This window comes from Haemaphysalis longicornis, unplaced genomic scaffold (assembly GCF_048455015.1).
Source record: "Haemaphysalis longicornis isolate Haplotype H1 unplaced genomic scaffold, Haemaphysalis longicornis Haplotype H1 scaffold_213, whole genome shotgun sequence".
NCBI lineage: Eukaryota > Metazoa > Arthropoda > Arachnida > Ixodida > Ixodidae > Haemaphysalis > Haemaphysalis longicornis.
Window position 1 is genome coordinate 368494 of NW_027526299.1, and position 18452 is coordinate 386945.

General features: G+C 46.6%; 1 protein-coding gene across 1 annotated transcript; it reads left to right on the forward strand.

Moving 5' to 3' along the window:
• Window positions 1-1171: 1171 nt before the first annotated feature.
• Window positions 1172-17819, forward strand: LOC144172458 (connector enhancer of kinase suppressor of ras 3-like; the record flags this gene model as incomplete). Its single annotated transcript, XM_077701160.1, has 7 exons — window positions 1172-1253; window positions 6975-7138; window positions 9210-9403; window positions 11688-11817; window positions 14206-14322; window positions 15556-15684; window positions 17715-17819. Coding segments are annotated over exons 1-7 (897 nt in total), but the record flags the coding sequence as incomplete, so codon positions are not given.
• Window positions 17820-18452: the final 633 nt, after the last annotated feature.

The following is an 18452-nucleotide window of genomic DNA, read 5'->3' on the forward strand; positions in this document are numbered from 1 at the left end:
GTCTCGTTGGCTAATATAACTGCTATCCTACAGCTGCGTGTTCGCTTTATATCTCACTGCACGCGCAGTTCCCAGAAATCTTGGCAGTCGGCCTCTGGTGTACGCCCAAAAAGCTTCATGAAACTCAGCGTTTCCCGCTAGTGAAATAAAATGAAGGGTACAAGGTAAAATGTTTCGGTAGGCTTTATTACATTAGGCATACAAAAAAGGGTAAACTACGAGAGTTACTCTGTCATGTGGAATAATAATAATAATAATATTAATAAACAAATAGCAACACAGCAGCAACAATAATAACAATTATTATTAATATTGTAGGTAATTCATGTACACCACATTAATCTTGCGAGGCCTGCAGGGTTGTTACGTTTAGTCTATTAATTTGTTTATCAAATTTTGTTTTTTGTTATCCGTGCACCAACTGCAGCCGTTGTTCCTGGGCAGCTAAATGAACCCAATTGTCTGATTATTTTATGCCCAAGTCGTTGTTTCATATTAATCACAAACCACGGTGAACAGTTTCACTTCAAGTAAATAAACATCGAAACAAAATTCATGTACCAGTCCAGAAAACGGCAATTAGTGCTTTAAGTTCCCTTATTCGGGGCATCCAGGATGCTTTAATTAGATGCCCAGAACCCCTGCCCTCCTAGTGAGCATTCCCTTCAACAAAAAACAACCGTCGCATGTAAGATTCCCATGCTACGTGTAGAATCCCGACACTCCGTGCGGTACATTTCATTCAACAAAAATCAATCGTCGCATGTCAGATGCCCAGAATCCTGACACTCCGTGCGGGACATTTCATTCAACAAAAAACAACCGTCGCATGTCAGATGCCCAGGCTACGCGTAGAATCCTGACCCTCCGTGTGGAACATTCTATTCAACAAAAAACAACCGTCACATGTCAGTTGCCCAGGCTACGTGTAGAATCCCGACCCTCCGCGCGGACATTCCCTTCAACGAAAAATCCGCGGCATGTCAAGTGTGACCGCTATAGAACCAACGCTTCCTGCGCTCATCTAAACGCATGGTTGCGTAAACAATAAGTTCGACACCGGAACAGACCGGAAAGCGCACCTGCTCGGAGCGCACGGCCGCTCCGAAGCATCGCAACGGAAAGCGGACCTCGAGCGATTGCGTATGAGTCAGTGGGCGCCACCTTACGGCGAGCGACGGTAGTAGGGGGGAAGATGGCGTATATCAACATAGCAGAATGGACACCGGAGCACGTCGCGGACTGGTTAAGAGGTAATTACCGTTTAATTTCCTTGAGAATGGGGTTTGTGATGTGTGTCAAAGTGGCCTCCATCGTTCGCGACCCATAAACGCTCGGCAGCGCGTGCCTAGACGCTCGTAGTCGTCTCGTGCCATCCGCTGTCGGAGGGAGTTCACCACGGCGCCCAGGTTATGATGCTCGCTGTGGTGGAATTTCGGAATCGCTTTGATTCTGCGCTTGTTTTGTTACACCACGCGATAGGCGAGGTCAAAACACTGCAGTGTTAGTTTATGGTTCGCTGTTATGACTGGCAACCGCGTCGTTTGTACCGACGACCTGTCGGCGCGTCGATACGCTGATCAAGTTAGCGTGAAACCGGCCGTTTAAAGGGCCCTGACGGTTCGCTGCATTGGCGGCGCGCTTCGTAGAAACCGCTTGTCAGTTGCCTCATCCCTCGAAACGTCGTTCGAAGCTCGCTGAAACGAGCTCCGGTGCTCTTCAACTTTATTGGCATTCGTTTTTACTCGAAACTTATCAGAGTTCACGTTCGATTGCTTAACAATTGAGCGTCGCTTTGATCTTTCCGTACCGCCGGAACGAAAATACGCGATGGAAAAACCGCGCCGGTTGTGGAGCGATCGATTTTTTTCGCACGTGCGGTTGGGATCGCCGCAACGCCCGCTTCCGTTTTTAAACCGTGGGAACGAAACCAACCAGACCTTATCCCCGACGAGGAGAAAGCGCAGTTGTCTTAGAGTTATTGTGGAGCGATTATTGATTTCCCCCGGCGCGTTTTGCGTCGCCGACTGTTTTCTGATCTATGACCACTTGTTGCGAAACTCGCGTCGTTCGATCTTCGAAATCGACTAAATTCAATTACCGCGCGGACATTGTGATACAAAGTTTTCGCATTTGCGCCGTGCCTTCCTTTTTTTTTTTTTTTTTCCCGGCCGTTGCTGTGACGCAAGTGTTCCCCGTTTTGTGCTGCTTTTTATGCGTGGCAGCCGAGTTATTAGAAGCCGCTGTTTCGCGCCGCGATGACTCAAGGTCTACGGAGCGAGTCATACAGCGCGCTCATTACGGCGCCACGCTTCCGAGTGCAGTGCGTGTTTTTACTTTTTGTCTTTTCGCGCTCTTCCTTGCAAAGACGGGCCCGTCAAAGCCCGCCTTTGTGTCTTATTGCGCGCGGTTAAGGCGCTTACTCGCAGGGTCCATTATTGCCAAGGCGTTACTTTGCGACCAAACGGGATAATAACCGGACCTCTTGTTGTTGGCCGCTCTTTGCCTTTGTATGTGCGTTGTAGGCGCGGTGAGGTGTCATTAAAGGCGCGGAAAGAGTAGCGTCGAACAGGGAACAGGCCTTGACCCAATTGGCTCGTTGCAGTCACTCAGTTGTGTTTTGGTGTCTTGAGGAAGTGGCGCAAATTCAAGCTTGAAAAATTGGGCAGGCGAGTTCTGTGAGATCATCTTTTTGAAGCTGTTGTCAGTTCTGTCAAATATTCCACAGCTACCGGTGTTTGCCAACATAATATTATGCGAGCACTCTTATTTGAGTTTAGGATATCACATCCCCTACGCAAAAGTTTGCATCCTATGCGTATCATTAAAACGGTCCTTTGAACACATCACAATCGTGTAGTCGTAAGGGCTCATCTGAGCCAAGTGCCACTTTTTTTGCGCACACAAGAAAGCTCACAATTACGTTGCAAAATTGGTGACTACTTGTGCGTGCCTGCTTTGAATCTTCGTACTGAATTTGCGCATCACCTCCGTGTTTTGTTTATGCGTCACAAATCAGATGTTCGAGGTATTGAACATTTTTTTGGGTGCTTCCAGTGATGTGCAGCTGTTTTCGTTGCATCGATGAGCTGCTCAATATCAGCCAGCACTTTCAAAGCTGACAGTTCTAGTTAATTAGCATACTCTGCAGCATGACTCTGCACTTTTGTGTTCGTCTCTGTTGATGACTTATTTTTTGGGTATCCTTTCATGGGCCTTGGAACATGACGTGCACTCATCATGTGGGAGGTCGTCGCTTTTAGGCTGCACGAATGCGCTGTGCGTGTGTCGAGTCTAAAAAAACATCTCATCAAGCAGGGCATGTACCGAAACACGTTTCATAATAGTGGTATTCCAACCTCTCTAATTTGCGCACCTTGATTACCTAAAAAGAAATAAAAGAACCAAATAACGCGAATGGAATGACAAAAGCACAAACTGCTGCAGGTGGCTGCCTTAAATGATGTACTTTTTGCTGCGAGTTTGAGAAATGTCAGAGGCATTTGCTTCATTGTTGGGGTCATTGATGGTCGTGCGATGGGGCTATGTGGGGGATTGCAAAGACTTAATCTAAGTGCTCAGAATATGATAAATTACGGTAATTCTTGTTAATTACTAATTGCGGTACATGCACAATGCTGTGACCTCCCCCGCCTGCACATTGTGTTTTGGACTAGTTTGTTGGACGCACAAGAGATGGCGCCACAACCTGCTTGAAGTGAAAGTGTAGACCCAAGGGGATACAATGTTTTTGCTGAGGGACAAGGAGACGGGGACATCGCACTGAGCCAGATTCAACTGCACTGAAAACAATGCAGGAAGAAAGAAAGAAATTAGCACTCTTTTGATGTGTGAGGACGGTAGAAGAAATCTTGAGGGAGGAGGTTACCTAAACTGTTCCCTTACTATTCCTAAACTATTCCCTTATGTGTGTTTAGTGTAGTTTTGGGCAGTAACTAGTCGCTGATGGTGTGCTACCAGTAACTCTATACGTATTTCTCGATGATTTGCTACCAACGCATTACCTTTTTAATTCCAGGGATGGAAACCAGCGTTACTTTATTTAGCATGATCTGTCTGTTGCGGTTACTTTTAACTCTCTGTAGAAAACAAAAATGAAGTAACGACAAGCGTGGTCATGGGACCTATGGGCTGTCACAGAAACTGTAAAGCAACGTTGGAAAGCAATTCTGTAAACGCGCAAGGGAAAGTTTAGCAAAACTTTGTTGCTGGGTCCATGTTGTAGTCTAGGTTGAACAAGTCTGGCTGGGTGTGCCCAGTGCCGATCCAAAGTTTCACAGCTTCAAGTGCCTGCATCTGATCAACAGATCTACAGCAGCAAGTCAGAGATCTCAGTTGCACGAGCTAACAACGTTCTTTAAGATCGTGATCTTCATTCAGCAAAGTGCAGGAATTCTGTATGTTTCACCAACTGAATTTTTATTTAGTGTTTTTTCATCAAGAGAGGGCAAGTCCCAGATGAAAACTTTGAGCAACAGCTATTGTTAACTGTTTTTTTCAACTATGTATATGCCATCACACATGCACTAAGTGTGGAGGAGGCGATTGAAATGGAATTTTTTATCCAGCTGCTTGTCTGCCCAACTTTCCATCAAAAAAAATTATTGTTAAGGTTCAATTTCGATCACCTTTTCATAGAGATGAATAAGTAGCAATGTTGCTTTTTTGAGTGATGTAACATGGTATTCATTCAAACTTTGAAAGTAATGTAGGTAACCATAATGAAGTTCTGGCATGTGCCCATCACTGTTAAAACGTTTGGGGAAAGGGGCTTTGTGGCCCTTTGAATCATGTTATTTTACATTTTTAATGAATGGGATTGAGTCTTGGCATGCCAATGACCAGTCTAGAAAAACTTTACCAATACAAAACGGTGGACAAAACGGCAGAAAGTATAAAGCACTGGTTTCAATGCTCGAAATGAGCCACTGTGAATGCAGTAGGTGTGTGTGCTTTGTGTCTCCTTCCTGCACTTTGAAACGAACTTTTGCTGCTGGTGGTAAACAGCAGTAGCTTGTTGCCAATAGGTCATTCCCCTTCCCATCCTTTTTACACTTTGTTCCTTTCTGCTTACTCGTGCTCTAGCTGCGGCTGGGTTTTTATACATGGGCATGTGGTACATTGCTTGATGTGTACTGCTAGAAAAAGTGATGAGCGCCCAATTGATGCCCCGTTTCCGACTCTTTTCCGGCTTGATGAAGTATTATCGCCACCTATTTGAACCTTGTTCACCGAGCCAAGTGACAGTAGTCAGGACATGAGTTCATCATCATCATCATCATCATCATAAACCAACAACAACCCGCCGTGGGGGTTAAAGCTGCGTTCCAATTCGCGGACAGCTTGGTAGACAGCCTACGAAGCAGTCTAACTAGACGTTTAAAGGAATAAAATTGGAACGACGCCGCGGTCGCAAATGCAACACCAGCGCAGACGACAGCGTCGTAGCAGACGTTGATATTTGCAAGCCGCAAGTTTCGTAACTTATATTACCATTGCTGTTACAAACGTTACGTAATTTAAAAATTAAACAAAGTCATCTTTCTCACTAGTAAACTATGCTAAATATTTCAATAAAATGATAAGTGCTTTTGTTTTAACATCAATACACAAAAAGGTGGCGCTGGCGTTACTTATTAGTTTAGACAGGAAGGTAGCCTGCATCGTTGCTGACTTTGATGCTGTCTCCTTGAAGCAGTCTTCGTTGACTGCTTCATTCGAATTGCAACGGGGCTTAACATGGTGGACTGTCCGCGAAGACGGCAACGAAGCTGTCTAAATGGTAAATTGGAATGCACCCTGAGTGGCTGAGGTGTTGTGCTGCTGAGCCCAAGGTCGTGGGTTCGATCCCAGCTACGGTGGCCATTTTTCTCATGGAGGCGCAAAACGAAAACTTCTGTGTGTTGAGGCTTCGGTGCATGTGAAAGATCCCCAGGTGTTTAAAATGAAGCCTGAACCCCCCACCATAGAGCTTCATACTAATATATGCTAGAGGAAAATCTGGCGCCGCAGTGTAGGCATGCCACGCTTCAGCGAGCGTTCTGTCATGTACCGGGCAGGAATGTTCCGCTTGTCCTTGGCGTGGCTCATGAACAGGCTGAAAAGTTGCCTGTGGCTGCAAAAAAGCAACTATACTACTGTAGAAGGTTTTTCAGGTTTGTTTTGTTATAATAAAATTAAAGCTCCTGGAAGATTTAGTTGTCAGTAATTATTTAAAAACTTCATGCAAGATGAACAACAAAAAGATGTTACCCTTTTTTGTTGATTTTGGCTTCGAGACAAAAAAGGAGCCATGTGACTAGCCAAGCCAAGTAGGTGAAGAACGTCGCTAGCTGCATGGCAGTACCCACGACGACCCGTGATTGCAGCGCCAGATTTCCTTTTAGTATGCATTGGTATGAAATCTATGCTGTCCCCTATGGTGTGCCTGATAGCCTGTATGTAGCTTTGGTATGTCAAACCTCCGAATTCATTTAAGAACAACAGTGAAGCAGCAAGAACCCATGAAATGTAGAGTTACTCAATATACACTGGCTGCAAAACTTCCCATATGCCCCATGTATCAAGAAGTGGTCTGCAGTTAGCCCCCTTGCTCTGGGGCAAGCAGGGGCTGGCACGGGGCAGTTGACTAGCCTGTCATCTGCTGGCAGAAAGTTGAAGTAGTACCTTAGTAAATATAACCTAGTTTAATGTTTCCCAGTTTGAAAAGCAAGCCTTATGTATTGAGTTGTATTACTAAGTAAAATGTTTAGCCAAGTTCAGTTTTTGCCCCCTAGGTTCTGCACCATTGCAGTTGCCCCTCAGCTGCAATGAGGCAAAGGTGCTCACAGGACCCAGATCGTGAAGTAGAGTTTTTCAAGTGGTATATTTCGAGGACCTCTGGTGCTGTCTAATTAATGGATGCAGTGATCCGAGGTGGCTGCCCAGTAACGTCTCCCTCCTCCCTGTCGCAGGCCTGGACGACATCATCATCCCGTACGTGCACTTCTTCCTGAACAACAACATCGATGGCCACCACCTGCTCACCCTGGGCCCCGACGACCTCAGCAGCCTCAACATCGCCAAGGCCGGCCACCAGGAGCTCATTCTGGAGGCCGTCGACCAGCTGCGCCAGCTCGTGAGTGTCCTCCTCTTGATTCCGGGCCTGGGGGACGACGTTGGCGTCTGTGGCAGTGGTTTTGCTGTCTCTGGATGGGAATGCACCCTTGGCTTGAAACTTTAGCTTTGCTTAACATGGTTTATGCCCCCCCCCCCCCCCCCCCCCCTCCAAAAAAAAAAAAAATAGAGCCGTTCCACTCCATGTGAAAGCTGTCAGAAGTGCAGAGCAGTGATTCGCCATAATGGGCTGTGGCGCCATTATCTACTCACTGGTACCACCCAAAGCGATTCCATGGCTGTAGAGGGTAGACGAACTTAAATTTTCACGAAATTACCCAACATTATAGACTAGCGCGTAAGGTACTTCCCCCGGCTAATCCACAGCTTTTTTCGGTCAAAAAAAAGTGTCTCGTGGCTAAATGGAGCTGAGGGAGCTACCAAATGCCAGTTCTCTCAAATCGAACTAGGTTGTGTTTTGTCTCCGTTGCTTTTTTTCAATGAACCTGTTGATTTCACCCCCCAGTAGAACTAGCAGTTCTTCTCCGTGAACAGTTGCAGACATGAAAGGGTAGAGCCACTAGTGTAGCTTATTTTGTGGCTCCATGAAAGGGGTTGTAAAAGAGGTCGGGGATGTGAACATTAAAGGGGCACTGACACAAAAATTTTGCATCTTGTTTTTTTTGTTGCGATAAGTAGCTAGTGACCTACTTATAACCTGTAGAAACCTCATTTGCTTCAGCGTGCGACGGTTGTTTAATTAGAGGCATTTTCAATGCGGCCAGTCGCAGTTTCGGTTTCAGCGAGTGCCGCGAAACGATGGATTTTGTGGATTTTGTGCGAACAAAGCTGACCACGTGACCATCGGAGGGATATCACAGAGCAGAGCCGCCGTAGCACTGTCGAATCCGCATCGACGGCAGTTTCTGCGAATGCCCCCACGTACTGATCTCGTGAGGCGCTTAATTAAAAAGTGACTGTGGATGTGACGCAGGCGCTGCGAGTGCAAATGCTACCGCGGCTAAAGAACGACGCGCGACGCTCGAGACGGTGGGTGGCAAGACGCGCGCTGGGAGCAGCCGGCCGGTCTGCCTACAGGTCCGCCTACAGATGTGTTCGGCTCAGCACTGCGGCGGATATTCGAGTGCCGCTCTCGTAAGCGGTGCAGATGACAATTTTTAATGCAACCCGCCATCGCATCATTAACTCCTTTCTCACGTAAGCCAACATGGTCGGGACTTGGGGACAATTTCGTGCAGCGGTAACAAGCTAGATCGCTCGAGCTACCTGCGCCGGCCTGGGCCACTTCGTGGCCGTGGCCGCCGCCTGCACAGCGACCGTGCGGCTAGCTCAGTGGGCTTTTCGTGCCTCCGGCGCGTTCGCATCCAATGGTAATAAACAGTAATAGAAACAGAGTGCCTGGAATCGCTGTAGAACTTTGGTCGCGGCCAGATGCCCGATTAGCTGACGAAATCACGGCGCCTCCGACGCCAACGATCGGGTTGTTCGTTCTCGAGAGCAGAAGCTCCGCCCTCCGGCCCTCCGATTGGAGCGGCGAGCCGCGCGAGCCGGCGCAAAACGCCGGTAGTGCGGAAGCGGCAAACACAAACTCGTGACGTGTTTGGATGTTGTTTATTTACAATTGCGCGTGGTCCTCTGCTGGCTGCTCGGTTGCGTTTCGCACACTTCAAAACTGATTTTAAATATGTTCTAGGCTGTATTCGCCGCTGATATTTTGCAGATGATGTATGTGTGTTCCCTCCAATCTATCTCCGAAGTTATCTCGCCTTCAAAATTTTGTGTCAGTGCCCCTTTAACGCATATTCTTAAAGCTTTTTGTGCCTTGCATCCACTGCTGACTTATGAGGGGGGAGAGGCCCTGTCAAGCAGTGCGAATTCACTGCTGTTTTCTTTCAACTGCAGTTCGTAAGTTCAAAATGAAAATAAATTTATTGATTGACCGATTTATTAATTGATTGACTGACTGATTAATTGGTTGACTGACTGACTGTTTGATCGACTGATTCATTAATTGATTGGATTGGATTGGATCTGATTGCTGACCGATTCTTCCTTGACGTGGTGGCTTGCAGCACTACAAGCTGATCACGGAGAACCTCCAGTCGCTGGCGCTGAAGCTGGGCTGCCGGGCGCGCAGCGTCTACAATGACATCAAGCGCATCACGCCCAGCGAGCAGGACAGTGCCACCAAGATTGCCACCTCCATCCTGGCCGACGTCTCCGAGGTCCTGCTGGCCGTCAAGGCCTTCGTTTCCTGGCTTGACAGGTGGGGCCACACTCTCGGTCCTCTGTTCTAGTGCTGGCGAGCAACTCCTGCTTTATTGGGGGCGCACAGCTGCAGCTACTGCTGTTTTGCACTGCTGTTAGGCGGCGGGGGTCTGCCAATTGTTTTCCTGCTTCTGTGGTTAGATACAGGGTTCTCGTCAAGATGGGCACGGCTTGAGCCCTAACGGTTAAAGGAGCACTGACACGAAAATTTTATGTTACACTTTTATTGCTTTTATCGATGCTTAATGGTCTGGCGAACCTGAAACAGCACTTCAAATACTTCAGCACGCGATAGTTAATTACATTGAATGGCCTGAAAATCGTTTGTTTCAAATTGCCGCGCTTTCATCCCGAACGCCGCATATGACAGACTCCCTGCCTGACCTCACCGCTTTGTGCGGACGTCACCGGCGCCCGCTTGAGAGGGTGTTGCGCCCGCTCGCCGCTCGTGGGGCCGCGTGCGTTAAGTGACGTCACGAGTTTTTGACGAGCGCTGATGCGTCACTTCTTTTTCCTCTCCTGGAGTGATGTCACGCTGATGTCCATTTGCTGAGTGCCGCTCCGCGCGCTGCTCCGTCGGCGCGATAAATGAGATCCAATTGAACTATGTTCTTCGCGTCGCAGGCCGCTCATGTTTCAGCCAGGGTATTCTGTTGAGTGAAGGAAGCGAACTGTGCAATAATGTTAACGCCCAAAATTGGTGTCAGTGCTCCTTTAAGCTTTTCTTCTTCACTTACTTGCTTGTAATCTATCTCTCGAGTTTTCCTCGTATGGGGTGCGGGGTTATTTTTTGGGGGAATGTGAGGAATAAATACCAGAGTTTTGTCCTGGCTCCAGGCAAAAACTTGTCTGTGCGCATGTTGGTGCTTATGTCGCAGTGTTCCCATTATCGTTTCTGTAATTACAAAAAAGAGATAAAAAGGGTCCCCCTTCTATAGGTTATTCTTGAGGAGCAACCTTGCTTGGGGCTTTACACTGCACCTGAACTCCACTTATTGATTGGGAAGCTGCAAAGCTATGAACATGCTTGTGGACGGGGTGGGCAAACTGGATGAATACCTGTCCTCAATAGCACAACAGGAATGTAGTGAGGTGGGATAGAGGTAGAAGGGTGAGGGGAAGTTTCCGTCCTGAAAGTGGGAATCCAGGTACAATACAGCGTCTGCAGGCAGATGTATTTACAAGGCATTTTATTTTGATCGCAACAACATATTAAAGAAAGGTAAAAGTTCAATGCATCTCAGTTTTCATGAGTGCCTGCGTTTCTGAGCGGCCACTAGAAAGTGCAGTGGTGATTGCAGTGGTTAGCGTAATTCACCCAAATATGTTAGTTGACTTTCTAATTTGAGTTTTGGGGTAGTGCACGGTTTGGCAAGAAATCAGAGTCGGCTAAAAACAAAGCTGGCTCACTTTGCAGAAATCCCAAATCCTGTTTCTGTAAAGTATATTCTAGTGTAAAACTGTGTGCATACGTGTGGACCCGCCCCTCCGTGATATTAAACGCCCCATATGCCGCAGCCTGAAAACTCAGCCTAGGCATCTCGTTTCAGTGAATGTATGTTGCAAGTGCAAAAAATGGTAAAGCAGAAGATTTTTCAGTGTGACCGATGGCGTTCCGTCAAAAATCTAATGTATTTCTCCATAGGCCGGTTGGTCTACTGAAAAGCTCTGATAAGATCTCTGTACACACGGCATGTTCGTGAAACTGGGCTTGCGTTGTGTCTGAACGGTTACTTGAAAATTGTGAATAAGGAACTGTTCCAGATAAGACAATACATGCATCACTCATGAACAAGGAGTACAGTAGTGTACCTGTATCTTGTTGGTATACATTTAGATTGTTGTAAGATGTGTTTAGTCAGTGCGTGAGAAATCGTCGCATGGGCTCGTTCTTCATTTCTGATTTGGGTTTTTGAAGCTTTGACGATCGATTGAAGGCGGTTTCAGTGAGGGTTGGATGCACTTTTTAGCAAAGGTTTCGATGCACTTTTGACACAGTTTTGATGTTAGAAAGATTTCGCTTATTTCTCAACTTTCTTTAGGAAGAGATAGTAATTTTCTTTTTTTTTTCTTTTTGTAATTTCTCTGTCCTTTAAAACGGCTGTTTGAAACAGTTCAGTAGCAGTCAAACCATTTTTGACACATTTTATCAGGTTTCAAAAGCGTCTGGTTCCTGTATGCACCTAGCAGCAAAGCTCCCGTGTTGCTCTCAGGTGGTCCACGGGGTCTTAACGCCGACTACATTGCGTGTGTTGGGATTGTGGGTGTGTGTCTTTTTTCAGGGCACCCTTTGAAGGCCAGGAGCGCTACACCAACATCCGGCAGGCAGTGCTGAAACTGGGCATTGAGCTGGCGTCCACGGCGCAGCGGGACCACTTTGCGGCCAAGCCGTACGCTGTCATCCAAAGCAGCGTGAGTGTCGAGGATTCAGTCACCCTTACTTGTGTCGCAATTGTTGGCACGGTAACTGGCAAACTTTTTAAGTTACAGAAATTCGGACGGCAGAGCTCTTTTGTCTCATCCAGCTGTCGGTGCTTTTTTTGTAGAGGCATGTAAATACAGCCGAACCTGGTTACAACAAAGTAGTATCGGGACAGTAATTTAGTTCGTTATATCCAATATTCGTTGTAACAGTAGAGCTAAAAATCGGTTCAAAACAATCAGTAATCCGGCTCCCACAAAAATCCTGGATACAAAAACGCATTATTTGAATCTTTGAACCTACTATGAACAAGGTAACCCTTATCTTTCTCCTTGTGGAATTTCAAGCTCAATGAACCAGAACATGAAACGGGAAATTACAACAGAACAAAGTTTATTTGCAAAACAGGTCTGCGTTCCTATTTTTTCGAGGAAGGATGTGACCTTTGTCGGGTGGCAATTCACAGAACTGAGCGGGACGAAGTTTTCTACAGCGCTCATGAACAAAGGGGCCTTTTCTACTCCGGAAGCTTTTCCAAGTAGCTTCTCAGCCTACTGGTCAAAAATTTCTTCGTTATGTCTGATAGTGCGCGCGGCTCTCACAGTCTCGCATTCGTTACAAAAGAGTACCCTAAGTGTCATTGAAATGAGGCGTGACCAACCAAAGTTCGTATCTAGTTCGCTATAGCTGATAATTCGCTATATCAGTGTTTGTTATAACGAGGTTCAACTATAAACCTTGACTGGAATAGGATTCTTGCACAAAATTTAATCATTGAATGGTAGGATTTTCACTTCAAATAAAGAAATGCAAGTGCAAAATAAATGGTTCCCCGTATTTGTACTTTTCATTCAGAGTTTAAAGAATGAGTGGTGTTGTTTTAAACTTGTTTGGAACCAAAGAGTTCTACACTCTTGTGTGAAGAGCACATTCAGTTTTGAAAATTTGGCTGGGTTCAAATAGCTTGCGGCTCTTTGCACAAATGAATGGTGCCTAGGCAGTAACTGGCCCTGTGTTGGCGATATTTGAAGGAGCCTCTTTTTATCTTCCTTGGTGTTGTTTATGTCTCCTGGCTCTGTATGTCAACACCGCTAAAGCAACGGAGGCAATGCTACCAGTACAATGTCACTTTTCCTGGTGTCAGGGATTGTGGCAGCACATCTCAATTGTAGACTTTCCTGAAACAGCCGTAATGGGAGTTTAGCTCGCAAGTTTAAATTACAGCAGCAGTTAGGGCAAGTCTGTTTGACAAATATCTGGCATGCTATAGTGCCAGTCGCATACAAAACGGGTTGAGTGAAGTGTTGATATTTGTACTTCAAAATGACATAAATTTCTTTATTAGGAATTTGGTCTTCTTGGAATAGATTATTTTCTCAGTCGTTATAGTTCGAATTCAAAGCTTCAACATCTCTACTTTCTTGCACCAGCCCTCGGAGCAATAGTTGAGTGCTATTTCAGTTGGGAGGACACAGTTTTTGAAGCGAAATACTAACAGTTACGCGGAGTAGTGGAGCTCATGTGTGAGATGGGAGAGCTGTTCTGGAGGCACTTTTGTTTTTAACCAGTTGCGGCTAACTCATCTTCGCAGCTGCAGTAATTGATAGAAAAACTCTCTCGATTAAAATTACTTTTAGATGACACAGGGGGGGTTGGCTTAAAGGTATATACAAAGTGGGGAGGCAGTGTGCCACATCATGTCAGTTGCTAAAAGCTGCATGTAACTGGCCTACCGGTTCGGAGATTTGTTGGCATTTTTAGTTCAAAGTAGCATTTGGGATTCGAGGCAAGGGGAGCACTAAAGGCATTCTCACTTATGATACCTCATTTGCTACTGCATGTTATACGTTGTTGTTAGGGCAAGCAGTCCAAGTGCTTGCGAATTCAAGCCATTCGTCACGGCTGTGGTCGGGGCTAGAAGGAATAGAAAGGAGCAATACAAGGATGTGAAACCTGCCTCGGTGGTGCAGTGGCTAAGGCATTGTGCTGCTGAGCCCAAGGACCCTGGTTTGATTCCCAGCTGCGGGGGCTGCTTTTCAAAGGGGGCGAAAAGCAAAACGCCTGTGGGTTGAAATTAAGGTGCACATTAAAAATCCCCAGGTGGTCGAAATTAGTCCGTAGCCCTCCACTACAGTGTGCCTCATAGCTCAGGCGTAGCCTCGGCGCATTAAACCCCACAATCAATCAATCAATCAATCAATAAACCAGTCACTATAAGTTGTCGAAGTGGTTGTGCATTCAAGCCATTTTTCATGGCTGGGGAAAATACCCAGAAGGAATGCAGAAGTGATAAGTGGTTTTAAGGAATTTTCGAATGCAGAAGTGAAAATTCTACAAGTATCTGTGTTGCTCATAACCTGTACTCCTGCCGAACCCAGTGCTACAACCTGGCGGACATTTGTGATATCATCATCCAAGAGTGCCATGACTCCCTCATCATCCAGCCTGCCTCCCTCGATGTAGCCACGGTCAAGAAGAAAACGGAAGAGGAATGGGTACGCCACCTTTTTTCTTCTTTGTTTAAGTGCAGAGCACTTTAGGGGCTCGCCTTGTCGTCGTAGCTCACTCGCTGGACCCAAGTAGAGCCCCCACGGCGTTCCATCATCACAGCGTCCCACAGAGGCTTCAAAAGCCAAGCGGTTTAAATAGTCATAAGCGTTCGAAACTTGTGAACCGCTGGCGCTTGTCATACATCTCCCCGTTGTTTAGCGCAAAGAAAACTGCAGGCACATTTGAGGCAAATTATGCGTAATTAACCAGCAGTGCCCGCGTTCATTTAGTTTGGAACGCTCGTTAAGTTGGTTTTTACGATAGTAAGCGAAAAAAAAAGTGGCAGTGCAATGCCGGCACGTGCGGGAAGAAAAGCAAGCACAAAAAGAACGGAACTCCCGCTGGCGCAGTTTGCAGGAAGGGGGTGCAGGAGCACTGCGAAGGCGGGAAATTTGAATTGCGTTGAATGGTAGCGGTGAGCAGAAAACGGCGCTACAGCCCACTATAGAGAATCACTGCTCTGCATTTCTGACAGCTTTCACATTGAGTGGAACGGCTTTAATTTTTATATTGTTCCCTCCCTCTTTTTTTTTGGGGGGGCTCACTGTTAAGTCTTTCGGCACTTCCTCAATGTGAGCACACTATTTCATATTGCCGTTGTTGCACAGAAAAAAAACTAGGTTGGGAAATAGTGAGGGGAAAAAAGTCGTAGCCAAACTAACAATAAGATTGGGCGCCCAATTTGAACGTAGTTGGGACTGCTTTTATGCGCACGGCAAGTTTTGTAGTTCCTACTTCTGGCATTAAAAGAGTTTCATCCCTCCTCCTACTCCTGTTTCTTGCACCATAGAGGGAAGACCGGTGAAATTTCGCGATGTGGCATTCGTGCAATGCTAACTGATGCGAAGGACATTGTGTTATGCAGCCAGATTGAGACCCGAAGTTTTAATTGCCGATTTGAATGGAAGTTGGTTGTACTTGTTTCATTTAGCACATTGCAGCTTGCACATTTGTGTTTAATTCCATCCTGATATATGGGAGCACACAGTTCTCAAAGGAGCTCGTTGCTGGTGACGTAACACCGGAAAGTTTTGGGAAGTGTAGGTGAAATGCCGGTGTGCCTGCCATCCAAAGAAATGAATACACCTGTCGCATGTCATCGTACCGGGTGTCCTTGCCAATTCCTTTGTGAAGATAATTGACCCCGAATCCGTCCTCTTTCTTTGCGTCCCTCCCAGGGCATGCAGATAAACTCCTCCTACTCGGGCATTCATGTGGTCGGCGGCGTCAAGTTCCAGAGTCCCAGTCACCGGTGCGGCAAAGTCGATGTCGGCGATGAGATCGTCCAGATCAACTACCAGACTGTGGTACGCGCTCTCCTCTTAGTCCCGGGCATGCTGCACGATTTGTGCTGGACGTGGGGTGGCCAGATCTCCCATTTCGACCGTGGCAGTCCACTTTCAGATGTTTATTGCGGGTACCATGACTTTTTTTACGGTGAAGCTGTTTACTTATAGCACCTGTGTGCATGCCCTGCATGTGTTCCCGTCGGGGGGGTTCCGGAGCTGGGAGGTTTCCGTGAACAGAAATCATGGTAGGGAGAGAGGGTGTGGCGAGTCGGTCTCATGTTGTGTGGCGTTCTGTAGCATGAGGCGGCGAGCCGCTGAAGTGAAAAAGTAAGTTACGCTAGATAGATAGATTAGCTTACCGAGAACACGAATATACCACTCTTACGCGAAGCTTTTTTTTAAAAATTAAGATGAAAAATAGTGAAAACGTGAAGACGGTGGCCGCCGCCACTGGCTGTACCGCACAGCTTGCACCAGAAGTGCTTAAGTCTTCTTGCGTGTGCAATGTCTGCTTGATGGCGCTACAGATCTATACATGGGGCGGCAGTACCGCTTTTCAAAGGAGCGTGCGAGCTATGCATGAGCGGTTGGTTCGATGCCAACATTCGCGGGGCATCAAAAGGACAATATTTTTTCGTTCAACATAGCGTCAGTACTGATTACAGGTCCCACGAAGGAACATTTTGCTTAGTGGTCTGGAGCAGCAAAGGACGTGGAAGTGGGAGTTGGGGAAAGCACAACTGATTTGACAGAAACTGACCAAACCGCTCGGTATGTGGTAGCGCTGTATTCGGTTGCTTCTATACCACTATACATCACTGCTGCCTCGCTTACTTCCGGTTTATCGTGGCGCAAACAGCGACTGCAATCGCTGTTTGCGCCACACTTGATTAGTTTTTTGTTAGTGATTTCTCAGCAATTAAGGCATCTTTTGGCACCGAATCAACACTAAAATGGCCCTTGGGAGGTCAGCCTTTTGTTTGAAACCAACTTTCTGGTTGCCTTTAGTGTCCCTTTAACAATCAGCGCACAAAAGACAAGACACAAGAAAGAAGTAACCGACAGAACAGCGCTGCCCAATTCACAGTCCTCTTGGACATTTATGCTTTTTCGCATTCACAACCCATAAAAAGTGCTGAGGTTTCTTCGGGCTCTCTGTTTTGTGAATCTGTGCAACCCAATGAAACTGAAACAGCTTCGCTGGGTGATCCCCCCGCCAAGTAAATAATTTGACCTTTGAATTTGTTTTGTTTCAATTAAGTATCACGACTTATTTTGCAGGTATGAGAGATTGAAAGTTTGTTTTACTAGCTACGTACGGAATAATTACAAAATAGTTATGGAATAATTATTTAATAAAAAATAAGCAGCGGTGGGGGCCAGTGAACGAGAGAATATGCGGCAGCATAGAGGAGCTGTCAGTCTCTCAGATGCAACCTGAGCAAGATGCAGTGCTGGCTGCTTATGCTCACCCCCGCATTCCCTGTTCTCTGTTAAGTGCAGAGCACTTTAGGGGCTCGTTTTGTCGTCATAGCTCGCCCGCTGGACCCACGTAGAGCCACACGGCATTCCATCATCGCGGCGTAACCCAGAGGCTTCAAAAGCCAATCAGTTTATATAGTCATAAGCGTTTGAAACTCGTGAACCGCTGGCGCTTGTCATACATCTCCCCGTTGTTTAGCGCAAAGAAAGCTGCAGGTACACCGGAAGCAAAATATGCGTAATTAACCGGCTGTGCCCGCGTTCATTTAGTTAGGAACGCTCGTTGGGTTGGTTTTTACGACAGTAAGCGGAAAAAAAAAAAGTGGCAGTGCAACGCCGGCACGTGCGGGAGGAAAAGCAAGCACAAAAAGAACGGAACTACCGCTGGCGCAGTTTCAGGCAGGTGGTGCGGGAGCACTGCGAAGGCGGGAAATTTGAATTGCGTTGAATGGTAGCAGTGGGCGGATAACAGTGCTACGGCCCATTATGGCAAATCACTGCTGTGCACTTCTGACAGCTTTCACACTGAGTGGAACGGCGTTAATTTTTTACGAAAAATGTTCCAGGTGGGGTGGCAGCTGAAGCACCTGGTGTACATGCTCCAGGAGCACCCCACTGAGGTCCTGCTCACCCTCAAGAAGAGGCCCCGCCACACCAACATCCTCGGACAGGTCAGTCGGGGGGTTCCTTTTTCTCGGCACTGAATGTTGGCTTTCCTCACCCTTTTCAACGCGATAGTGTTATTAGGCTCATCGAGCACTTCTCCGCGGGCACCAGGGGTGCATTGCAATTTTTTGTTTAGACGGCTTCATTTCCGTCTTCGTGGACAGTCAGCCGTGTTAAGCTCCGTCCCGATTCAAACGCAGCCAGCAACAAAGACTGCTTCGCGGAGACATTGTCGAGGTCAAGAGCAATGCACGCTACCTTGCTGTCTACAAGCTAACTTTGACAAGCTAACTTGTACTTTAATTTAAATGTTTCGTGTAATTTAGTAGTTGTGAAGAGGCTTCTTCTTACTTTGTAAATTACGTAATGTTAGTATATAATAACAATATTTTTATTTTTTGCAAAACTGCGGCTTGAGTTTTTTAACATGCTACAACAATGTTTTCTTTTGTGGTGGTGGCCAACTGCGCCATTCCAATTCTTGTCACTTTGGACTGCTTCGTAAGCCATCTATCATGCTTTCCTCGAATTGGAATGCAGCATAGGTGTCCACAACTGTCGTGCTTATCAGCCATCAGCAATCATCTTCTGTGGAAAGAAAAAAAAAATTATTTCCTGGGCTACCCAAAAACAACAGA